General features: G+C 40.7%; 1 protein-coding gene across 1 annotated transcript in view; it reads left to right on the plus strand.

The window, feature by feature from the left end:
- Window positions 1-26,170, plus strand: part of Pcnx4 (pecanex 4) — a 41,396-nt gene that overhangs the window by 11,462 nt on the left and 3,764 nt on the right. Inside the window, exons 3-10 of the mRNA XM_021201912.2 lie at window positions 8,382-8,561; window positions 8,791-9,305; window positions 9,533-9,633; window positions 9,739-9,858; window positions 13,372-13,735; window positions 16,809-16,912; window positions 20,814-21,832; window positions 22,471-22,657. Of these exons, the coding sequence (XP_021057571.1) occupies window positions 8,382-8,561; window positions 8,791-9,305; window positions 9,533-9,633; window positions 9,739-9,858; window positions 13,372-13,735; window positions 16,809-16,912; window positions 20,814-21,832; window positions 22,471-22,657 (2,590 nt within the window). The remainder of the gene's footprint in view (window positions 1-8,381; window positions 8,562-8,790; window positions 9,306-9,532; window positions 9,634-9,738; window positions 9,859-13,371; window positions 13,736-16,808; window positions 16,913-20,813; window positions 21,833-22,470; window positions 22,658-26,170) is intronic.

Below are 26,170 nucleotides of genomic sequence, written 5' to 3' on the forward strand. Positions count from 1 at the left end.
GAGCTTTAGTACATTTTCTTTTATGAATGTGGGTTCCCTTGCATTTGGGGCATTGATATTCAGAATTAAGACATCATCTTGATGGATTTTTTTCCTTTGATGAGTATGAATTGTCTTTCCCCATCTCTTTTGATAACTTTTGATTGAAAGTCTATTTTATTGGATTTTAGAATGGCTAATCTAGCTTGTTTCTTGAGTTCGTTTGCTTGGAAAATCTTTTTTCAGACCTTTACTCTGAGGTAGTATCTACCTTTGTTGCTGAGATGTGTTTCCTGTATGCAGCAAAATGGTGGATCTTGTTTACCTATCCAGTCTGTTAGTCTATGTCTTTTTATTGGTGAATTGAGTCTATTGATGTTGAGAGATGTTAATGATCAATGATTGTTAATTCCTGTTATTTTGTTGTTAAAGGTGTTACTGTGTATATGTGATTCTCTTTTGGTTTTGCTGTGATTAATTACTTGTGTTTTTTGTTTGTTTGTTTTGTTTTGTTTTTTAGTGTAGTTACCCTCCTTGTGTTGGAGTTTTCCTTCTTGTATCCTCTGTAGGGCTGGATTAGTATAGTAGAAAGATAATGTTTGAATTTGGTTTTGTCATGAAATATCTTGGTCTTCCATCTATTGTTATTGAGAGTTTTGCTGGGTATAGTAGTCTAGGCTAGCAACTGTGGTCTCTTAGGATTTTTTGGCTTTTAAAGTCTCTGTTTAGAAGTCTGGTGTAATTCTGATAGATCTGTCTTTATGTGTTACTTGGCCTTTTCCCCTTACAGCTTTTTATATTCTTTTTGTTGTTGTTCTTTATATTTAGTGTTTTGATTATTATGTGGCAGGAGGGTTTTCTTTTCTAGTCCAATTTATTTGATGTCCTGTAGGCTTCTTGTATGTTTATGACCATCTCTTTCTTTAGGTGAGGGAAGTTTTCATCTATAATATTGTCGAAGATGTTTTCTGGCCCTTTAAGTTGGGAATCGTCACTCTCTTCTATATCTATTATCCTTAGATTTGGTCTTCTCATTGTGTCTTGGATTTCCTGGATGTTTTGGGTTAGGAGCGTTTTGCATTTTGCATTTTCTTTGACTGTTGTGTCAGTGTTTTCTATGGTGTCTTCAGCACCTGAGATTCTCACTTGTATCTCTTGCATTCTGTTGGTACTTGCGTATGTAGTTCCTGTTCTCTTTCCTAGGTTTTCCATCTCCAGGGTTGCCTCCATTTGTCTTGTCTTTATTACTTCTATTTCCATTTTTAGGTCTTGGACTGATTTATTCATTTCTTTCTCCTGTTTGTATTTTCCTACATTTCTTTAAGGAATTCATTTGTTTCCTCTCTAAGGACTTCTACCTGTTTGCCTGTGTTTTCCTCTATTTCTTTAAGGGAATTATTTATATCCTCTGTAAAGGCCTCTATTGTCTTCATGAACTGGGATTCAAGATCATAGTCTTGCTCTTCAGGTGTTTTAGAATACCCAGGGCTTACCGTAGTAGGAGAGCTGAGTTCTGATTGTGCCATATTGTATTGGTTTCTGTTGATTAAATTCTTACTCTTGCCTTTCGCCATCTGGTTTTCTCTGGTGTTGGTTGGGTATCTGGGTATCTGGGTTGGAGCAGACCTGCCAGGAGGCAGTTGGAGCCATGTGTCTTTGGTTTGAGCAGGCCTCCTGGAAGGCAGTTGGATCTGTGGACTGGGATACAGTGTGCTGATCTGCCACTGCTGCTGGTGTAGGTGTGGACCAGAAAGAGGATGGAACTTCCCAAGGCTTCTAGGCTTGCTAGGGTCCCTGAAGGTGAAGGGGGAATCTGGGGCAAGGAGATGTGTCTCACTTGTATGTGTGTCAGGCTAGAGCTGGCCTCCTGGGAGGCAGGCAGGCAGAGCTGTGGGATGTGTTGAGGTGCTCTGATCCATGATGTTGGTGGGGTAGGTGTGGACTGGAAGTTAAATCAAGATTATTTTTTTAAAAATTCTATGAGATAGGCTGGGTAAAACCTTGGGAAAGTAGAACTTTCTAGTGGGGTAATTTTTAATCAGGTATAATTTAATATGTATATACTTACTATTATATAAAGGGCAAATTTAATGAATAGAAAATTTATAGCCAGGCAGTGGTGGCGCACACCTTTAATCCCAGCACTTGGGAGGCAGAGGCAGGTGAATTTCTGAGTTCGAGGACAGCCTGGTCTACAAAAAAAAAAAAAAAAAAAAAAAAAAAACAAAAAAAAAAAAAAAAAAAAAAAAAAGAAAGAAAATTTATGATTTTGTAATACTAAAAATGTAGACAGAATGATGGTTTTTAAATTAGTTGTAGAAGAAAAATGGAAAATCTTCTAAAACAAGCATTTTGCAAAGCTTCTTGTCTTTTTAAAATCTAGTTTCTGTTTCTCTTTGTGTAGACTATAGCTTTCTCTACCAGGTAGAAATGTACAGCCATGTGATGGAGCACATGTTTGGGTGTGACAGAGTTCATTCATTAAAGCCTTAAACTATGTGATGTAATTTCATCATGGAGCCTTTAAAAGATGATGTGATGAAGGTGGGCTTTGGTCTGAAAGGACTGGTACCTTTACATGAGACATTGAGAGCTTGATCTCCATCATGTGAGACAACAGTGACCATCTCTAAGCCAGGAAGGGAGCCCTTACCATCCTCCTTGTACCTGGGTATTAAACTACTGACTCTGAAACTATGAGAAAACAGGTTTCTGTTGTTTAGGTTACCCAGTATATATTTTGTTATGGCAGCCCAAGCTGACAAAGGGTTTAGATAACAAATATCTAAACAGAAAATGGAGGTAACATAACTGAGCAATTGGTAGACACTCAAAGATCTGGGGTGTACAGGGTAGAAATTGAAGCATCAGCACTGATTCTGATAAGCAATCCTTTCTTATACATTGGCAAAGAACTTAGCTACCTGCTCATGTTTCATGGAAGCTAGAACTTGTAAATGATAAAATAGAATATCTGAGAAAGGAAATTTTGAAACAAATGTGTGAAGAAATAATATCTTTACTGTTTACATTAAAATGCAAAAGGGGCCTGGTGAAGAAAATCAGGAAAAAAGAACCAGAACAATAAATTTGGAAAATTCCCAATCTGCATTATGACAAATTGTGGTGAGAACACAGGGCTGAGGCTGTGTGCCACCTGGGAAGTTGGTGCAGGGTGGTGTCCTGGTAAGCTGGTGCAGGGTGGTGTCCTGGAAGCAGACAGTTGGAAATAACTGTGTGGAAAGGTGATAATACAGTGAGGGAAAGCTACTGACCTTAGATTTCAGAGGACAGATGGACAGAACTATTCACCTGTGGATGTGCAGTGTTGGAATGAAGAGGAATGATGTCCAGGATAGTTCTGAAATCAGCTTCAGGCCACATGGCCTCTGCCTAGGGCTCTGAAGATGGGGCCATTCTTCTCAGCCAAGCGAATGACATCTGCCACGTGCTGGGCTGGCTACAGCCACTCCAGGCTCTGAGAACACCAATGCAGAACCAAAAAGTTACTCCCAAACCAAGAGATTGATGCAGCCCATCTTGCTGTGTTCTGAACTTCCTTGGGACCAATCACCTAGTCCTTTTTCCCTTTCACATTTGATTCTAAGAGCACGTCACCTCAGTAGCCTGTATCACCATTCACGTGGAAACCCTGCACTTAGTTCTTCAGGTTCACATGTGAAATGGAATTTTGCCCCAGGATGGGTTGTACTGTGAGCTTCACATAGCTGATATAGCTGGTAGTTAGATAAATTAGGCACATTTAGGTGGTCATTGGGTGGTACCCAGATGAGATTTTAGGATTAATGCTGGAACCACTGGCACAAAAATGTATTTTTGTACTTGAGAAGTGTTAAGTCTTAAAGAAACTCTAGACAAGTGGCTAACTGGGATGCCTATTTACTATATCAAAACAGACACTAGCCACCGGACTCTCCGTATCACAGGTACCTGTTACAGGGTCATACCTCGCCCCCTACCCTAAACATCTCCTGACCCTGTGCTTCCCTCTCTTCCCTCAGCTTCTCTTCCCTATAAAACTCAACCATTTTGACTCAGACATTTTGGCCAGGTCCCCTCTTGGCTTGTGGCCTCTTCTCTCCTCTGTTCCTTTTTCCTCTCCCACCCCAGCTCTCCTCTCATGGCTGAATTCAGTGTGGACCCTCTGGCTGTTGTGAGAGCCAAAGTTATGTTTTAAGTTTTAATTACTATGTGTAAGATTCATGAAACAAACATGCCTCTAACCTGTAAGCCCCTGGCCCAAGAAAAGATACTTCCTGAAATGCTGGAGGCCGTTGTCTATGGGAGACAAGGAGCCACGTTTTCACTCCATTAAATAGGCAGGAAACAGGTCAAGATATATACTTGCCCCTGTTTGGACCAGATGGGAATATGGTAGCCTTGTAGGGTTGCCTTTTAAAGCCTCTACAAGGTGTGACTCCTGACCGTTTTCAGGGAAACCAGAGATGGACCTTGCCAGAGAGTCCATCAACCTGGCCAGTATTTAATTAAAGCTTGCTTTAAATTTGGCTTTAAACTGTGGCTCTGGTCTTATTCTTGACCCGTGGGATTTACACTGTTAACTTCTTTGTATCTACAATAAACCTTCTTCTTAACTATACCTTGGAGTAGTCATGTCCTCATTTTCTCATTTAAGAAGGACCTGCATTGTCTTTATCTGGGCAAGGATGAAATATGTGGACTCAGTTGTGTGTTGCGAAGCCTGAATGCAATGTAATTAGGGGTAAGGCCTTTGAAGGTGATCAGGCCCAGCACATCAACCTGCGCTGCAATGAGGCCTTCATCTGCAGCGTGAGGGTGAGCACTCATTCGCATTCTCTCTGTGGTCTTGGACAGCCAGCATCCTCAACTTTCTCAACTTGGAGAATATACTTTTCTATTATTTTAAACCACCCAGTCTGTAGTGTTGTGTGATGAGGGACTGGATTAAGTTGACATTTGAAAATACAAAGACCGTTTGTATACCGACATAGACCACAGATGTCAACAACTCTGAACCTCTTCTAACTTTACTACATGTATAGGTGAGGACAGTATGAGCCCTATGCAATTCTTTACCTAATAAGATATTTAAGGGAGAATAAATGTGAAGTTTAGTTGGTTTCCTAATAGCACTATCATTTACCAACAAATTATAATTAAATGCTTGGTTTTTTAAAAGTTAGCTATAAGACTCAGAATTTTCAGGATACATTTGTTTGTTTGTTTGTTTGTTTGCTATTATCTTTGGGTGTTTTGTTTTTAGGGGTTTGGTTTGTTTGTTAGTTTGTTTGAGACATAGTCAAGTAGTCCTGACGATCTTGGAACTTACTAAGTAGACCAGGTTGGCCTCAACTCATAGAAATATTCCTGCCTCTGTCTCTTATGATTCGGTCTGCCTCGATCTTGGCTTGAAAGCCATCTTACAGTAAAGACAAACTAAAAGACATAAATAGGTCTATTCCATTCCATTTTATGATTAAACTTGTGGCTCAAGGACTGGGCTATGCCCCACCTGTAACCTTAACTAGAAATGGTTCTGACCTGTCTGTTTCAGGAAATGGCAGTGATACCTTTGTTTCAGAAAGTTGTTTTGACCACTTTGTTAGAACCACCTTGCAGCCATGCCTTATTTTTTAGAAGGTTCTTATGAACAACTTCTTACACTTATGCTCTGCTTTGGTGACCCCTGTTTATTTGCCTGCTAAATCTCCCATTTGGAAACCCCCTTACTCCTGAGCTAAAAAACCAAAAACCCCCTTATCTTCCCCATATCTGGTGTTAATCTCTTGAACCCTGCCTTAGGGAACGACAGTCCAAGTACAGGAATAAAGCTTGCTTTAATTAATTTGACCAGCACTTGGGTTGGTGGTCTTTCTCCTCACATCTATGGGACTTAACAGCTCTGAGTCAGAATACAAATTCATAGGTTACTATTCTCACTATTACATTTCTGAAGTCAGTAGCCAGGCGTGGTGGCGCACACCTGTAATCCCAGCACTTGAGAGGCAAAGGCAGGTGGATTTCTGAGTTAGAGGCCAGCCTGGTCTACAGAGTGAGTTCCAGGACAGCCAGGGCTATACAGAGAAACCCTGTCTCGAAAACAAACAAACAAACAAAAAATTTCTGAAATCAGAAAAAAAATAAATAAAATTTCTGAAGTCAGAAACTAATACCTGTTGGACTATGTCTCTGCTTAAATAGTCCTACGTTCTTTCACTGTATTTTCTTTAAAACATCATTTCTCATCTATAAATAAAAGAGTGAAAAGTATTTCTTACTAAATTTTTGCTGGATTTAATGTTTAAATGTTTTATAATTAAAAAGGTTTCTTTTTTTAACTGTGACTAAGACATGAGGCAAAGAAAGCCTTACATCTATTTGTAAAGAATAAAGTATCATAATCAAAAGTGTTAACCTTCCGTTTTTAGAAAAACAAAAAGACAACTGTGCACAGAGCCCTGGTGTAGTAGGTACAATGACATTTGCAATGACATCTAGTCTGTAGTATTGTCTGATGCTATAGTATGATGGTGCAGCTAACTGCTATATAATGAGTGCTCTCCGACTCTGGACAGAAATACCAAACTGTTTCTTAGTTTTATCTCTAAAGATAGCAAAAAAGGCTGAAGAGATATAGCCCGTAGTACAGTTCTGTTGTATTAATAGTAAATGGCTCCCTATGAATGTTATATTATGAAAAATGGGGTTAAATCTTCAGTGCTTAGCTCAGAGAATTGGGAATTATCTGAGAAAATAATTTACATTTACAGCCTCTTAGCCACTGTATGAGGTTCTTTTTCATGGCTTGTATATCTTCAGATGTGTAGAATTTGAAATATTTTTTATATTTGTTTATTTCAAGCCCAGTTTTTCTTAATACCTGATTTTTTTAATCCTAGGAAATTTCTGTTACATTATTGGATACATTAAATATTTTTTTCATAGGAAGTAATTAACTACAATAATCTTTTAAAGGTCACGTTATATATAGAACAAAATAATCAGTATTTGGCTAATTATATGTTTATATTTACTTATATAATAACCTTATATTTGTTTATAATGTCTGATAAATACTGTTACTATGACATTGCTTACTAAAAGAGAAAGGTTTCTAGGTACAGCTTTATTTTGTAAACTATTTCCTGAACATGGCTGTTCTCATGCAAATCTGTTCGTGAGTGTATTTTGGAAGGGAAGGTTGTCTTGACAACAGACTAACCTGTTGCCCTTCACCACCTTCAGGTTGTTATGTGTTACTCGATTCTTTTTGTTTTCTAGAATTCTTTTGTTCTCAGAATGGAGTGTATTTTATGTCAGATTTCACTGGTGGAAAATGTGTCCTCTGACTTAACACCTCGTATTAACCTTGTGCTCACTGCCTGCTCCCTGCTTAAACAATCTGAAAGGTATCCAGTATGAAGCAGTGGTTGACTGGCGCAGACCAAGCATGCCCATGGGCAAGCATGTCTAGATGATTATTATTATTATTATTGTTGTTGTTGTTGTTGTTGTTGTTGTTGTTATAGCCGTAGTTAATGCGTGCTTGTATTCGCACGACAGAAGCTCTTAAAGCTGAGTGATGAAGTTGTCTTTAGTTCTGAATAGCTCAGGTATTCAAGCACAATTATACTGTAATTATGAGTCTCAGCTTTTTCTCTTGAAAGTCTATAGCACTCCATTAGTAACTGTTGGCCCCTTGAATCAGTATTTGATATTTATTCTGAAAAAAAATTAGCAGTAGGTTGAGAATGTTTTCCTATTTTTTACATTTTTATTAAATGATTTAAATCATTTTTGTTAGTTTAACCCTAATATTTTACCACGTATCAGTTTTCTCCGATTAAAATGGGGGCCACACCTGCTCTCAGGAATATTATTGTACAAATATATCTTAAACCCATAACATCTCTTATCTAAAATAAAAGCATTATTAATGCTAATGTTTCCAGGCGTAGCCTGAGCTGCTCACTGGGTCTGAGCCCCAGACAACAGCGGGGAACAAGACGAGGGACTGCTAATACATGCGTGTTGATGCTGCCCTGCCTCTCCAGAGTTCCTTGCCATTTTAAATTATAAAGTCTAAAGAATCATTGGTTGGATTTCAGCTGACGTAGACTTAAGGGAGAGTATGTTCTGGCCTCGTCTACTCAGTGTTTTAGATATCTGCGTTTAGTGTTACAGATGACCTGTAATCCTTTTTTCCTTTGCATATTTGAATCTGCATCTTCTGTAAAGCTCTGCACAGCTGAGGTAACTGCTGGCTGAGGGCAATGGTCACAGTACGCACGGATCATTTGGAAGTAGGGCCTTTCATGTAAGCTTGCTTTCTTGGGATATATGCTATTTATGGGCTTATTACTTCGTATGATTTAAGTTTTTTTTTCTTTTTCTTGTAGGTTTATTGTAAATATTCCAACTCTAGAGCAAATGAATCAGATTTTGCACATCGTGTTTGTGTTATTGCCCTTTCTGTGGGCACTTGGGACTCTGCCCCCACCTGACGCCCTTCTCTTTTGGGCAGTGGAGCAGGTTTTAGAGTTTGGCCTTGGGGGTTCATCCATGTCCACTCACCTACGGTAAGTTGTCACATTGTTCTTGAGTTTTGGAGTTTGGTGTAACTTCTGTTTTTACCTCTTCACATTTTCTGTGTTCATTGTGGGGTGGAAGTAAGTGCTCGGGGGCTCTTTTAGGAGTCAGGTCTCCTTCCATCGTGTGAGCTCTACAGAAGGGACTTGGGTCATCAGGCTTGGCAGTAGGAACTCTTACCCACTGAGCCAGTAAGCCTGTGTCTTCTTTCCCCGCCAGGTTATTGGTCATGTTCATCATTTCTGCTGGAGTACCGGTGGTGTCGTATTTCATTCCCAGCACCGTCGGAGTGGTTCTTTTCATGACTGGACTCGGGTTCTTACTGAGTCTTAACCCAAGTTACGTGAGCATGGTCTTCCGGCACGGTGTGGCCAGGCACAGGGTAGGAAGTAGTCATGAGGCTATCCCAGGCAATTCAGGACATTGGTTCTGGTGGAAGGAATGCCTTCTGTTCATCACTGTGCTGGGCATGGCTCTCTTGGAGGCTGGGCTGCTGCATCACTATGTCAGCTTGTCACAGGTCTCCAGAAGCGGCGCTCAGTCTGTCGTGGGCTATGTTCTGATGGCGTTACTTTCAATAGTGTGGATACTGAGAGAAACTCAAAGCATCTACATCTTTGGGATTTTCCGAAACCCTTTCTATCCGAAGGATATACAAGCTGTGTCTGTGTTCTTTGACAAGCAAAACAAGCTCCTGAAGATTGGTGCTGTCAGATGGATTTTGCTAACTCTAGGTAGGAAGGTACCATTTGTTAACTCTTACAAACTGTAGTTAGGAAAGACTGCTCACATTTATGAAATAGACATAATCTTTATGTTTGATTTTTTTTGTTTGTTTGTTTATTAGCTTTTCAGCTAATTGCTTAAATGTGCCCATGAGAGCTGTTTGCCAAGATAAACTGTGGTAGGAGCAGTTTCTGTGGTAGTCAGACTCACCGTGCTTGTGTCTGTTTTGCCTCAGTGTCCCCTTTGGCGATGGTGGCCTTCCTTGCACTGGACAGCTCCTTACACGGGCTCCACTCTGTGTCTGTCTCCATTGGATTCACCAGGGCTTTCAGAATGGTAATCCCAGTATGCACTGTGAAGCACTGCCTGTGGCTGAGTGTAACTGTGGTTTTTATTAACAGTTTGAATTCTACCTGAAAGTGGATCATTTGTATACTGTAGGTGTGGCAGAATACAGAAAATGCCTTACTGGAGACTGTGGTGGTATCAGCCGTGCACATGGTGTCCAGCACAGACTGCTGGTGGAACAGGAGCCTTGATACAGGAATCAGGTTGCTATTGGTAAGTGCATTTTTAACAGCTCTGTTGAGAGATTTTTTTTTTTTTTTTTACTCACAATCAAACTCATCCGATTGAAGGCTTTTTATTCAGTGGTATATGTTCAGAGTAGTGCAACTACCATTGAGATCTAAACTTAGAACACCTTCAACATTCCTAATGTTGAATGTTGAATGGCCATTCTCCATCCTTTCTCCCTACCGTCTGTAGCTATTCTGGTCCCAGACACCACTTACCTACTTTCTCTCTGTGTGGATTTGCACCTTACGGATGACCTACCCGAATGGCATCATAGAATGTGTGGTCCTTTTTTTCTTCAGTTTTTTAATATGTTCTCAATGTTCACTTGCATAGCATGTATCAGCACTTCTTGTTTATTGTCAAATGATATTCCAATGTCCATGCACCGCTTGGTTCATACACTCATCAGATGATAGATATTTAGCTTTATGCTTTTCAGTGTTGACAGGAATATTACCGTGAACATTTGCATACATATTTTTGTATGGACATGTTTTTTATTTCCCTTGGGAGGGGGCAGAGAAAGGGAGGGTAATAGATGTGCACCTAGAAATCTGGTCACACAGTAATCCACATTTCACGCTTCTGACTTTAGGAACTGCATTGTTAGCGATAGATGAGGTCTCTCCAGCTATTCCACATTCTCTCAGCACTTGTTCCCTGATATTTTGATTATGCCACAGCCATATCCACTGGAAACGGTGAGAGTCCTGCAGCCAGCTTAGGGGCTTGACACAGTTCCAGCAAAGTTGAGCTGACTGCTTCTGCAGGAGTCCTGCTGTCACTAACTTTGGGGGTTTGGTCTCCCCGTGTTGCATTCTTGGAGAGCTGCAACATTATGATTCATTTTGTATCTTTTCCTGAGATCAGTATGTCTGAGTCTTTTTAGGAAAATCCTAAAATTAACTTTATCTGACCACTCTTTGGAGGACTTCCTTATGCCCCGGTGTTAATGAAGCACATTTCTAAATGAGGCCATTACTCAGGGAATCCTCTTGGGGTTACTGCCCCTGTACTAACTCAAACAGTATGACTGGTGCAATGCAAACAGAGACAGTTAACAAACGCTGACTGGCCAGGAGGACAGGTTACAGAGTCAAGGTATCTTTTTATTATAGGCTTAGTGTTCTCTGAAAATGTAGTGCAAATATAAGGGGTCGTACAGGGCACTCCTCTGGAAGAATAGAGCTCAGTGCATAAGATAAGTTGAGTAAAATAAGCTTTTCTTACTCTATAGTGTAGATGATGAAACATACAGTAAAGGAAGTTAGGTATTAGTATTTGTGAGTCATAAAAAGACCGGTTCAGATTTTTTGCTTGTCTGGAATATTTTAAAACTACAAACACTGCCAGCTTAAAAGCAGACTATAATATAATAATGTGTTTGTTTTGGAGTAGTTATTCTTTGGATTCTTTAAACTGGAGTTGTAGGATAAGATAGGTTATACCATACATTGTAGGATAATAAGAATAAAATCGGTTCTGTTTGTATTTTCTAACTGTAACTGAACTTGTAACCATGGACAATGGACATGTAATGAAAAATCAAACATAATCTGTACCATGAGATAATCATTAGTCTGTCTTTAGTCTGTGAAACCTGTATGAACAAGGAAGCACCGGGTTGCTAGTCAGTCAGAGCTGGGAGATTGCCCTGACCTTCCTCAACTTCCCACCTGTCAGCCGTGACCCTCGGACGAGGGAAACTCCCCACTTCCCCTTGGGCCACCCACGCACCCATGGTGTCCTCAGAGTGTAAAGTACCATCTTGCTGTTGTTGTCCTGTTTTGTTTTGGGCTGAGAGGCAGGAAAATGTTCAGTTGAAGAGGGAAAGCAGCATTTCAGGAGGAACATGTCAGCATGTCAATCGTTTCTCATTAAACATTCTGCATAGATCTTGTAAAGTGCCCTTCATTGCTAAGTAAGTATTTTTGTCATGAAGGATGGATGCTAGAGTTTGTCAAATGCTTTTTTCTGTGTTTTTAACAAAGTGTGATATGTTGAGCTTTGACTGTTAAATCAGCTTTATATTCCTAAATCCTGCTTGATCATGCAGCCCAGTCCTTTTCATATGGTGTGGGACTGAATTGCCTAATACCTAGTCTGTCATCTGTATCCTCAAAATGTGTATAAGCCATGTGTGTATAGATATCTACACTTAAGCTTTCCTTGTGATAGTGTCTGGTTTACGTTCCAGGACCACCTAAACTGGATTAAAAAGCATTCTATATACTTACATTCTCTGGAAGAGATGTTGTTGATTGGTAAAGGACTGGTATTGATCATTCCTAATATTTCATGATATCTAGTAAATATTAATATTTTATTCTTTATATTGTATATTAATACTTTATATTTTATATAAAATAATATTTTATATTTATATTTAAGTGTTTTTTATAAAATATTTATATTTTAGTTTTATATAAAATACTACCATTTTCTATTTATATTAATATTTAAGTGTTATAGTATTTTGTAATATTGAAGACATACAAATCTCAGCTGTTCTGAATGAGTAGTTTGAGAGAGTCATTATTTTCAAATTTGTACCTACCCATAAGCCCACCAGACTCCAGAGGACAATTCCAAACTCAGTGTCACATAGTTGCCTCTGATTAAACTCGGTTGGTCACAAAACCAAAAGTCATGAATGTGAGGGAAGGATTTGTAGGGAAGTGGGGGGGTACATAGAGAGGAGAGGAGATGAGAGAGGGTTATGAGAATATAATCAGAATGCATTGTTTGTATGTATGTATGACATTGTCAAAGAGAAAAAAATTAATTGAAAAAAGGAAAATAGTAACATAAAATAGTACTTAGCTGAACACATAATACCAAGTTATAAATTTTAATCATTATACTACATTTTAGAAATTAACCCTCCCTAACAAACCTGTACTTTGAATATATAAGTACTGATTCAATGTAGTTTAATTCAATCTTTTGTTATCAGTCTAGTTTTTTTCCTTCGGTTACCTTCAATAAATGTGTTTTTCCTAGAGTTTATCCCGGTCACCTAATTTAATAGCTTGTGATTGTTTACCTAGGACATTTAAGTGGTGTGACATAATTTACTTTTTAGAGACACCAAACTTGGGTTGAGAGCATAGCCCACGTGGTGGAGTGATGAGTTGGCATGGCAGATCCCAAGCACGCCAGAGCCTGGCAGTGCAAGCACAGGTCTGTGTTCCTGCGCCCTGAGGAGGAGGAGGCCAAGAGTGTCAGGAGTGCAAGGTTATCTTCAACTACAAAGCAAGTTTGAGGCCAGCCAAGGCTACTTAAGATCCTTCCTCAAAACACCAAACCAATAAACCTAGTTTCTCCTTTATTGCTTTTGAAGTTCCAGAAAATTATAACAAGGAATTGCATGCTGAGGCTGTCCCCTCAAAATACTGAGGCAGTAATATAATCATTATGTGATTTTTTTTTCTTATGTGATTTTCTGGAATTCATAAGACATTTGTTAAGATAATCATCTTTCTGTATCCACAGATCGGTATCGTGCGAGACCGTTTGATTCAGTTCATCACTAAGTTGCAGTTTGCCGTGACTGTACTTTTGGCATTGTGGACAGAAAAAAAACAGCATAGAAAAACAACAACGACTTTGTGTGTACTCAACGCTGTATTCGCCCCCTTCGTACTGGGTATCATAGCTCTTTCAACACTACTGTCATCTCCTCTACTGCCCCTCTTCACACTGCCTGTTTTCTTGGTGGGGTTTCCTCGTCCAGTCCAGAGCTGGCCAGGAGCAGTGGGCACTGCAGCCTGTGTGTGCACCGACACTGTGTTCTACCACCAGATGGTCCCCAGGCTAACGGCGGCACTGCAGACCGCCATGGCGGCCGGAAGTTTAGGTGAGTGGTAAGCTGTGCCTAAAAAATTCTTTCTGATATATTTTAGTAAGAAAGGAAAGAAAGAAGGAAGGGAGGGAGGGAGGGAGGGAGGGAGGGAGGGAAGGAAGGAAGGAAGGAAGGAAGGAAGGAAGGAAGGAAGGAAGGAAGGAAAAATAAAACAAGCAGAAGATGCTTTTGATCCAACAATAAAACAGATTCCAGTACTTTGATGTGTAGCCAGAGACTAAATATGAAATAGAATTATATGTCTCCAGGGAAATGCAAATCAAAACAACCCTGAGATTCCACCTCACACCAGTCAGAATGGCTAAGATCAAAAACTCAGGTGACAGTAGATGCTGGTGAGGATGTGGAGAAAGAGTAACACTCCTCCATTGCTGGTGGGATTGCAAGCTGGTACAACCACTCTGGAAGTCAGTCTGGCGGTTCCTCAGAAAATTGGACATACTACTACTGGAAGATCCAGCAATACCTCTCCTGGGCATATATCCAGAAGATGCTCCAACATGTAATAAAGACACATGCTCCACTGTGTACATAGCAGCTTTATTTATAATAGCCAGAAGCTGGAAAGAACCCAGATGTCCCTCAACAGAGGAATGGATACAGAAAATGTGGTACATTTACACAATGGAGTACTACTCAGCTATTAAAAACAATGAATTTATGAAATTCTTAGACAAATGGATGTATCTGGAGGATATCATTCTCAGTGAGGTAACCCAATCACAAAAGAACCCACATGATATGCACTCACTGATAAGTGGATATTAGCCCAGAAGCTCAGAATACCCAAGATATAATTTGCAAACCACATGAAACTCAAGAAGAAGGAAGACCAAAGTGTGGATACTTCGTTCCTTCTTAGAAGGGGGAACAAAATACCCATGGAAGGAGTTACAGAGACAAAGTTCGAGCAGAGACTGAAGGGATGACCATCAGAGGCTGCCCCACCTGGGGATCCATCCCATAATCCACCATCAGACCCAGACACTAGGCAGATGCCAACAAGAGCCTGCTGACAGGAGCCTGATACAGCTGTCTCATGCGAGGCTCTATACCCCAATACAGGGAATGCCAGGACCAAGAATGGGAGTGGGTGGGTTGGGGAACAGGGGGAGGGGGGAGGAGATAGGGGATTTTCAGAGGGGAAACTAGGAAAGGTGATAATATTTGAAATGTAAATAAAGAAAATATCTAAAAAAAAAGGATAAGAGCTCCAATATATTTAGAATGAATGTAATACTAGTTATATAAGACTATGCATAAAAATCCACCTTTACCACCAAACCCAGACACTATTGCAGATGCCAACAAGAGCTTCCTGACAGGAGCCTGATATAGCTGTCTCCTGAGAGGATCTGCCAGTGCCTGACTAATACAGAAATGGATGCTCACAGCCATCTATTGGACGGAGCACAAGGTCCCCAATGAAGGAGCTAGAGAAAGAACCCAAGGACCTGAAGTGGTTTGCAGCCCCCTAGAAGGAACAACAGTATGAACTAACCAGTACCCCCAGAGCTCTCTGGGACTAAACCACCAACCAAAGAAAACACATGGTGGGACTCATGGCTCTAGCTGCATATGTAGCAGAGGATGGCCTAGTTGATCATCAATGGGAGGAGAGGCCCTTGGTCCTGTGAAGGTTCTGTGCCCCAGTACAGGGGAATGCCAGGGCCAGGAAGCGGGAGTGGGTGGGTTGGGGAGCAGGGGGAGGGAGGAGAGGAGAGGGGATTTTCAGAGGGGAAACTAGGAAAGGGGATAACATTTGAAATGTAAATAAAGAAAATGTCTAATTTTAAAAAGGAGGAAAAAATAAATTAAAAAAAAAAAGAATTATATCTCTCCTGCTTATTCTGAGATAAAATTATAAGATAAAAATACTTAAAGAAAATTTCCCTAGGGTGATTTGACAATTTAAAAAGGGAAACTTTTTGAAAAAAAATTAATTCATTTAGCAAGCTCACCATTGAAACAGAAAAGCCTTTCTGCTCATATTTTTCATGTTCTTAGGGCGAATATCTGTCAAGTTGATAAAGTAGACTCTACCTGTAAAGTGGGAAAGCAACTGCTCGTGTGGGCCACCCTGCCGAGCACCTTGCAGAACAGAGACCTTGAAAGGAAAGCAGTGCACTGTCTGTGTAGATGTTGAGGGCCAGTGAGAGCCTCTCAACAGGTGCCACTTGGGGAGTCACTCCCTTGTAGGCAGACATTTCAGTGGGTGGTGACCAGCCCTGCTCAGTTAACTCATCGGCTCCACATGCTGAATGTGAATAAGGAGACTTACACACAACCACACAAAAGAAAAGTGCTATTTCTAATAGCAAAGAAATGGAAATGCCTTAATTGTTTCCTGGCCAGTAAAGGAATGCTCAAAATCAACTATAGTCACAGAGTGAATTCTAACACTTGGAATGAACTTAAGCTGGTTGAAGTCAGCATGAGCAGTCTCATAGGTACTATGTTGAAAGAGAGACCTAAGTTTTAAAAATATACATTGCAGGGCTGGAGAGATGGCTCAGTGGTTGGGAGCATTGACTGTTCTTCCGCAGGTCCAGAGTTCAAATCCCAGCAACCACATGGTGGCTCACAACCATCCGTAATGAGATCTGATACCCTCTTCGGGGGTGTCTGAGGACAGCTATAGTGTACTTACATATAATAATAAATAAATCTTAAATATACATTGCAAATTGATATAAATTATATAAAAATCTCAAATCCACAAAACACTGTTCTGTATGATTATCGTTTAGATCAGTGTGAGGTTGGCTTCGTGCATATTTAGCATTTTATTCAGTAGTCTCTACTTAGTGATTTTGCTGGCAAATATATCCTCAATTTTTCTGTATTCTCTCTCACTTATATGTTAACCCTTCCAAATGTTCGTAAAGAGCTTGGCTTAATACCTCATGGTATGCAGTGAGTGCACATTTCTATGCTTGACCTAATGATGGGCAAAGTAGTTGAATTTGGTTATAGATGTTTAATTCTAAGTATTCACAGAACAAAACAAACCCCAAAATTATTTCTTTTCTTTCTTTTATTTTCTCTCCTGTTTTGTTTCTTTTAGGTCTCCTCTTACCTGGCTCTCATTACTTGGGCCGCTTTGAGGATCGTTTAATATGGATAATGGTTCTAGAGCGTGGCTATACTTACTGTTGCATTAATGTTAAGGTCAGTACCACTTGAAACTCCTCCAGCAGTTTTTATAAAGCATATGTCAAGTTTTACCCATTATGTACACATCAATAACTTAGCTTGAAAGAAGTGGATCTTAGCTGATGAAAATCCATGATGATTTTTATATTTCAGTAAGCACCTATTGATAGCTGACTAGTTCTGACCAGATACTAGAGCATGGTACCAACATTACCTACATTTTAATATTAATATGTATTAATATTAGTATCGTTGTTTTATTGCACATATGGGTGTTTTGCCTGTATATCTGATTACATGCCTGATACTTATGGAGGCCAGAAGAGGGCATCAGATCCCCTAGAACTGGGGTTACAGATGATTGTGAACCACCATGTGGATGCTGAGAATCAAACCAGGGTCCTCTGGAAGCAGCCCATGCTCTTAGCTGCTGTGCATCTTTCCGGCCATATCTCCGGAGAGATGTTCTTCTCATCTGTGTCTAATTGAACATCTCAAAAGTGTGAGTCAGTAGTTTCTTAAATTCCCATGTATCACATAAACATTTCAATTTACTAAAAGCAAATTCCCACTCCACTAGCCTCCATCCTGCACCATTCTTTTTTCTTTTAAGGGCAAAATGCCCTGTTAGAGTTGTTTATTCTAAATTCTTCCCGTTCTGCTTCACCGGATTTAGGCGTTTGACTCTGTTCCCAAGCTTGCACTTGTTGAGGTCTTCAGTGGCTCTCACCTTGCTAGTAACCCAGTGTTTATTCTCAGACCCGTGCCGCATAGCCAGGCAGCAGCATTGACAAGACACTCTGGTTTCCTGAGTTGTCTTTACCTTGGTAAAGACGACCTCTTCGCATCAGAGTCCCAGAGCCCGGCAGTCGTCAGAGACAACGCCATTCCGGCTGCTCGGGTCAAAAGTCATTATAGACCCCTTAGTCCTGTAACTGTGTCTGTTCCATCACCTCTGACCCCCACTTGTCTTCATCCTTTATCCACCGCAGGTCATTTTAGTGGCCTCTTAATCTATTATTAAGCAAAATGATCTTGAAAATAAGGTTAGGTCATGTCACTTCCCTATTGGAAACCCTATAGTGTGATGGTTTTCAATCTGTGGGTTGTGACCCACTTGGAGAATTGAACAACCCTTTCGCATGGATACCATGAAAGATATCCTGCATATCATATATTTACATTTCGGTTTATAGCAGTAACAAAATGACATTTATGAAGTCACAATGAAAATAGTTTTATGGCTGGAGGTCCCCATAACATGAGGAACTATGTTAAGGGGTGCAGCACTGGGAAGGCTGAGACCCACTGCTGTAGCTGATTTCTCTCATTTAGAGCCAAGGCTTACTACTACTTCTTGACCCTTCTGTGCTACTTTAACCCTGTTCTAGCCCACTGGCTGTTTCCTCTCTCTTCAGGTAGTCAATCCTGTGGCTTACCACCTTCAAGCGTTTTCTTTCCAGACATTACAGCCATTGTTTAAAGCTACAGCTGCTCCCATCCCAGCAGCCCTTGCCTTGCTGTACTGGCTAGCTTTGTGTCAACTTGACACAGCTAGAGTTATCACAGAGAAAGGAGCTTCAGTTGGGGAAATGCCCCCATGAGATCCAGCTGTGGGGCATTTCCTCAATTAGTGATCAAGGGGGAGAGGCCCCTTGTGGGTGGGACCATCTCTGGGCTGGTAGGTTTGGGCTCTATAAGAGAGCAGGCTGAGCAAGCCAGGGGAAGCAAGCCAGTAAAGAACATCTCTCCATGGCTTCTGCATCAGCTCCTGCTTTCTGACCTGTTTGAGTTCCAGTCCTGCATCCTTTGGTGATCAAAAGCAGTATGGAAATGGAAGCCAAATAAACCCTTCCCTCCCCAACTTGCTTCTTGGTCATGATGGTGTGCAGGAATAGAAACCCTGACTAAGACACTTGCCAACACTTTACACCTCCTACAAATTGAATAAATGATTGCTTTTTGTCTGTGTCCTTCACTAATGTAATGTCACAGGGAATGTAGCTCTGTTTTAATCTAAGAATGTAACCTAAGGCCCTTTAATAGTGTTCAACACAAAGCAGACCTTTAGTAAATAGTCCCAAGTCCATAGTAAATAGGTACATTCTTCATCTTCACGAAGACTGGATGGAAGATCTAGTAACCAAAATGCTGTCCCTTTACAACTGTGACTCTCAAAATTTAGTCCTCCGTCTACTTGGATTAACTGCAAATGGAAATGCCTGAGTTTGACTTTGGACCTTCCAAATCAGAAACTAAGGGTTGCTCCATTGATGTGTGAAGTACCATTACTCCTTAGAATCTCCCGAAGCTTCCTCAGAAAGTCTGAGAAGGAACATGCAGGCTGCCATGAGTATTTTTATTTTTTTCATTTTATTACATTTTAAAATCATACAGTTTACTATTACCCAGTGACATAAATCCTTTTAATGACCTCTCATGATTTTCACACTATTCTAGGTAACCTTTATCGATCGGTCTATTTATTTTAACCAAGCTGACTTAGGACTTGCTAGCATTTGTATTACTTTGAAGTTTAAAAAATTTAATCTTCATAAATGTATTTACTAATTTTTTGTAACTCTAGGTAATATTATAATGCAGACGATGTAGTTAGGTCATACCTATACCCACTTCCCCCTCTAACTCCTTCCAGGCTTTCTGTGTGCTCAGTGTGCATGTGTGCAGGGCCATCTGCTGGAGCCTTGACAAATTATGTATGTGGGCCACATCCGTGAAGAAAGCTGTTTCTCCCTCCCTGGCAGCCATCAGTTGCCAAAAGCTCCTGCGCTAGGAGTGGGGCGTCATGAGGGAGGCCTCCCCTCTCCTGTGCACACTGGGACGCTGGCTGCTTGTGCAGGCGGTCTCCGCCTCTGTGGCTTCCTGAGCGCAGCAGCTCCATCAGGGCTAGAAGACACTGTTTTGCAGCAACCCTGCTTAGCCTCGGGCTCGTGAAGTCTTTCTGGTCTCTCTTGCTGATGCCCTCCAAGCTATGAAAGAAGTGGGTGTACCTAGATGCCCATGGAGGGTTGAGTACTCCGTCCTCACTCAGCTTCTAGATTCATCTTTCCTGTGAAGTAAGAGGAACCTCAGAGAAGACAGGAGATCTGGGGGGAGAGGGGGCAGGGGAGGGACATGTGGTGGAGCAGTCACTTAAAAGTGGGACAGGAAAGCACTGGTGGTTTGTGCTATATGTAAGTAAGTTACCAACTCTGATAGTGAAGAATGAACTACTAGTGAAATTGTCAGCACAGCTAGACTGGGGACAAGTTCCCTTAATGAGCACCTGGGGAATGTCTTGATACCAGGTTGCCTGTGGAACTGTATTAGCATGTGTCTAAAACTGATACAGGAGTGTACTTAGTCACTCAACACCTACCTGTGCATCTCATTTGGCTTAGACCCTGGGAATATAGTCATGGCCGAAGACGGTGCTTTATGAAACTTAACGTTGCAATTAGTCAAGACAGACAGTAATCAAGTAAATGTAGGAATATGGTTATGATACTTCCATACACTAGAATAATTATCTTGGTCTCATATAAAGTAGGATGAAAAGAATGCAGAGATATTGCAACACATTTAACAGTTCTGATTTTGCTACCCCTCCTCCCAAATGAGTCTGACTTAAGAGTTTTTAATGTATGATTCATCATTAACAGCAGATCATCTTATGAAAGTATGGCACAGTAAGTCTTAACTGGCGTCTGGCGGGATTTTCTATAATTTCTTTTAAAATCGTATTTGCCTTCCTTTTACTCTCTCTATCCAACATCAAATGTGTTAGACGATGCAAAGCTTAAGTGGCAGCTGTTCTTGACTTAGAGTTTGTGTTGTCTTTCTATATCTGTGTGATGAGACTCCACAGCGCTTGTGAGACTGGTTGTGAACCCAAGTGTTTCTCTTCCCTCTTTAGGGGTTAGAACTGCAGGAAACATCCTGCCACACTGCTGAAGCCCAGAGAGTTGATGAAGTGTTTGAAAGTGCTTTTCAGCGAGAACACCCACAACTGTGCTCCCTTAATGAGCACCTGGAGAATGTCTTGACGCCATGCACGGTTTTGCCTGTGAAACTGTATTCTGATGCCAGGAATGTGCTGACTGGCATAATTGATTCTCCTGACAACCTGAAGGAATTTAAAGATGACCTTATTAAGGTACTTGTGTGGGTCCTTATTCAGCACTGCTCTAAAAGGCCCAACACGCAGGAGAATGGTCACAAAACTGAAACCACGGGAGAAACCTCACAAGTACTGCCACCGGCTGCGAACAGCTCACCGTGCCCCGAGTCCCTGGAAGACTCCGAAAGTGCAAATTCAGACTGGTCTGATGGTAGTATTTTTGATGATGAACCAGCTATCAAAAACAGAACAGAAAAACTTCGGTCCAAAGATATACCTTGTACAAAGTTGCCTATTCCAGGGTCCATCGATTCCCAGAATCCAGACGACCATTCTGCAGGCACAGGTCCCAAAAATGATCTTTACAGGACAGTTATGTTGGGACTCCCTGCTGTTGACAAGGGACAGCGAGAAGATGGGGCATATATTCCTCTTGTGGAGTTTAGTTGTTCCCAGTCTCGCTTGCTGAGTTTGCCTGAAGAATGGCGATCTAACTCCACACCCCATTCCAAGATCATAGAGATGAGCCCCTTGTTTCCAGAAGACTGGTACCAATTTGTTTTAAGGCAGTTAGAATGCTTTCACTCACAAGAAAAGTCACGTGTCCTAGAGGAAGTTGCAAAGGATAAGGCTTTAAAAGACTTGTATGTCCATACAGTGATGGCTTGTTATATTGGTTTATTTGGAATAGACAATGGAGTGCCTAGCCCTGGTCAGCTAGTGAGAGTCTACAATGGTGGCTTACCCTGGGCTGGCACCTTGGATTGGCTCTCAGAAAAACCAGAGCTGTTCCACCTAGTTCGGAAAGCATTCAGGTAACTCATTTTGATTATATACAAGTTGTTCTTATTTTTTTAATTACTAGAGATATTTTACAATTTTTTTCAAAAAGCTTAGTCTATAATTGTATTGGAAACAGATTAACTTCTACATTTTTTATTTTGTTTGCGTGGAGGATTTTTTTAGTAGGATTCATTGGATTTCTTCATTTCGGCTGCTTTCACTTTTCCTTCATTTTGTTTGTTTAGGGTTTTGTTGTGTTCGTTGTTTCTGTCAGTATCGAGGGTAGCACCTGATCTCCTGCCTCCATATGAGAGTGCTGCTGTTACAGGCATGAGCCACCACCACGTCACTTATAAGGTGCTGGCTATCAAACCCAGGGCTTTGTTGTGATAGGAGGCAAGTACACTGGCATGAGCTACATCTCCCTCATTTTTTTTTTTTTTTAATCTGAAATGGATGTTGAGACATGATCCCAGAGTGGCCTTGAACTCATTGTAGAAGCCAGGGATGACCTGGCCACCTTGCCTCCGCCTCTATCACAGTGCGTGCCACTGTGCCCCTCTATGTGGCTTCCTTCCACTTCCAGGTCTTAAAAATATTGAACAAATAGCTTTCATCTCTAAGGGTTTTTTAAAAATATTCTGAAATTGTTTGGGTTTCTATATTTTAGGTATACGCTGAAACTAATGGTTGATAAAGCAAGTTTGGGTCCAATAGAAGACTTTAAAGAACTGACCAACTGCCTCAGAGAGTACGAGAGGGACTGGTACATTGGCTTAGTGTCTGAAGAGCAGTGGAAGAGAGCAATTCTAGAAGAAAAGCCGCGCTTCTTCTGCCTGGGGTATGAGTCTAGCATGGTAAGGCATTTCCATGTAGAAACTTTGAAGATTAGAAGGTGTAAATATTTTAATTATCAAATGATGTAACTTTCTGGCTGTGGATAATGTATTAACGGCAGTTGGAAGTCATGGTCATGGCTCTGTTATCAGGTAGAGTAACTTGAAATAGTGGGTCCGTTTCCTTCTGCCAGCTGATTAGGGACAATTGAACATGTACTACTGTACAACAGCTGGCCTTAGAGGGTGCATGCATCTGCCAGAGCACAGTTGACAAAATGTGTTCAGGTTTTTATTGCCAGTTCAGGTGTAAGAATTACCACTTTAGTGTTAACTCCAAGAAGAGAAATTAATTTGTAAGTAGTAAATTACTTCTTTTGCTGACATTTATACTTCACTTGAGTCAAATCTAGCCTTTGAGAATTCAGAGAGACTTCAAATTGAGGGCCTTTAAAAACCTACTACTTACTCTTATTTCATTTAAAATAGCTTTAATCGGACACAGTATAAAGCATTGAATGTTTTGAGCCTATTTTGGGTTTCAGATCTATGTAGCATTACAGCAGAATGAAACGACTTCAGCGTCATCTGCCAACAGAAAAGATTTTTTTTTTTTTTTTTTTTTTTTTTGGTTTTTCGAGACAGGGTTTCTCTGTAGAGCCCTGGCTGTCCTGGAACTCACTCTGTAGACCAGGCTGGCCTCGAACTCAGAAATCCACCTGTCTCTGCCTCCCAAGTGCTGGGATTAAAGGCGTGCGCCACCACGCCTGGCTAAGTTTTTTTTTTTTAGTTGCCATGCTAAGGCATATAGCAAACAAACATTAGTTGACTTTTTTTTTTTAATATACTAAATGCATTATCAAAGAACAACAAGAAACCTCTATGTGAAGTACATCATGTTAGCTCCTTTCTCAGCAAGACAGGAACTCCATTAGAGTGGTGCCACCAAGGACACAGGGCTCACCCTCCTCCTCTGCCCCAGTTAAAGGATGATTTTCCCTGGGGTTAGGATGTCGGTATTCCTTATTCTCTTCTCCCCCCCCCACCCCCCCCGCTGTGACTGCTGAGGCCAAATTCCAGACAGTCAGGAAGTGGGCTCCCTTCTGGGCAGCCCTTCTCATGGGAGGCTTTATCTTAGACACACTACTACCAGGAATCTGGGCCTTGATCCTGTTTGCCTATTCATTTGATAGAGGTTATACACTGAAAGAGATGAGCTGAAAAGGCCTGTAGTTCCCTGTGCCCACAATGAAGTGTTGTCTCCTGAGGTGGGAATATCTGTCAGCGAGCATCATGTGAGGGTTACATCTCCAGACCTAGGCTGCTGCCAAAAAATTCCCTGTGACAGAACAAATCAGAGAAAAATAATAAAAATCAAAGAAAAGCTGAGCTCTGAAGCATTCCCCAAAAGAAATGATTCATTAGCTGTGTTATGACTATACTGAGGTATACAGTTGGTATACCCTTGGGCTTGTTGTAGAAGTGAATGTGCTTTCTAGGAATTACACAGAAGAAACCGGCAGGGCAAGCTATACTGGGCAGAGAAAGAACTCCATCATTATGGATGCAAAATCCTCAACACAATAGTAACAAAATGATCCAGCATCCTATAAAAACAGCTTTTGTGTCAAAATAGTATATAGATTGGTTTAAACTATAGTACACAATAACAGCAGAATTAGAAACAAAAGCTCCATAATTATCTAAATAGATAAAAAGGAAAAAACTCATAGTGAAAACTTTTTTTTTCAGCAGTTGAACTTGATATTAAAAATATATAGTTACCATGATAGTACTGTGCTGAAAATTCCTGCCTCAGTGTATTGGAAAGTAATGAGGATTTGATGAGATTGTAAATGTTGAGCTTGTGATGGGATTAGTGGCTCTTTCAACACGAGGACACATTAGCCCCCTGTGTGCATTGGATACCTCACAAAGACAGGAAGAAGGCTGCCTTCCCTGAGCCAGAGGAACCCTAGCCATGGTGAGCCCTGACTGCAGTTTTAGCTTCCAGAACAGGGAGAAAACAAACCTCGACGGAACTTTCTCTTCTTTATCCCCCTCCCTTCTCTCCTCTCTCTCCGTCTTTCTACAAGGGTCTCACCATCCTGCCCAGGCTAGTTGTGTGATTCAGGAATACCTAAGATCCGTGATCACCCTGTCTCAGTCACTCAGGCTGCAGAGCCTAGAGGCCTGTGCCGCTGGGCTTGGCATAAGTGTGGCTTGTGACAGCTGTGCTATGGCAGCGGAGTGGTAAGATGAAGGAAAACTGGATCAGAACTGAAGAAGGAGCGCTATTTGCAGGTAGCAGAATCTTATGTTTAGAATGTGAGGATTCGTTTTTGAAACTGTTTGAGATAATTGTACAATGTAAAAAGTTGTTCAATATAAAATAGTTTATATGTTTTACTTACCACAAATGATCAAACCAAAATTATAGGACCATTGAAATGGCTTGGCAGATAAATCACTTGCGACCATATCTGATGACCTGGGTTCTATCTTCAGGACCCACATAGTGAAAGAGAATCATCTTAAATTTGCCTCTGACCTCCATATGTACACTGGGACGTGTGTCTGTGTACACACACATAATGACAATTTTTTTAAATTAAAAAAATAAAATACAAGCCAGGCATATCTCATGCCTCGAATCCCTATATGCAGAAGGCTAAGAAGGCAGGAGGATTGTGAATTCCAGGTTATCTGGACTATATAGTAAGACTGTCTCAAAAATACATAAAATATTTAGGTAGATATGTAATAAGTATGAAACATGTACTCTAAAAACTGTAAAACATTGTTGAAGGAATCAAAGGTCTAAATAAATATCAATAAAATAAAATTCTCGTATTTATAAATAAAATACTCATAAAATACCTGTTTTCAATCAAACTATATTGTTGAAATGCTAGTACTGGGGACTAGAAAGATGACTCAGCAGTTAGAGCACAGACTGTTCTTCTAGAGGACCTGGATTCATTTCCCACCACTACCAGCATGACTCACAATCACCTGCAACTCTAGCTCCAGGGGATCTGGTGCCCTCTTCAGACCTCCATGGACATTAGTCATGCAAGTGGTACATAGACCTACATGCAGCCAAATCACTCACACACACACATAACATGTATATGTTTTAAATGGTAATTCTCGTCAAAGTAACCACTATCCCATTCAAGACCCATGTGGCTATAGTGAAAATAGGCAGAGTGGTTTTCTAAAATTCATGGAATGTCAAGGAACCCAGAATAGCCAGAAAAGTCTTCTTTTTTCTTTTTTTTTTTTTAAATTGGTGACCTCATACTTGTGAATTTCAAAATGTATCATAAAGCGTCAGTATCTGATACTATGAGTTTATGCATAAAGATCGTGTATCCCTAGTGCAGTGGAAATAAGAAGGATGCCAAGACCATACAATGGAGAGATGATTGTTTTCAACAAGTGGTACTGAGACTGTTGTAACCACAGTTAAGAGAAGCATCAGATTGTGGATATCATTTCCCCATGGCTGCTACAAAAACTCATCCCCAC

This window comes from Mus pahari, chromosome 7 (genome assembly GCF_900095145.1).
Source record: "Mus pahari chromosome 7, PAHARI_EIJ_v1.1, whole genome shotgun sequence".
Taxonomy (NCBI): domain Eukaryota; kingdom Metazoa; phylum Chordata; class Mammalia; order Rodentia; family Muridae; genus Mus; species Mus pahari.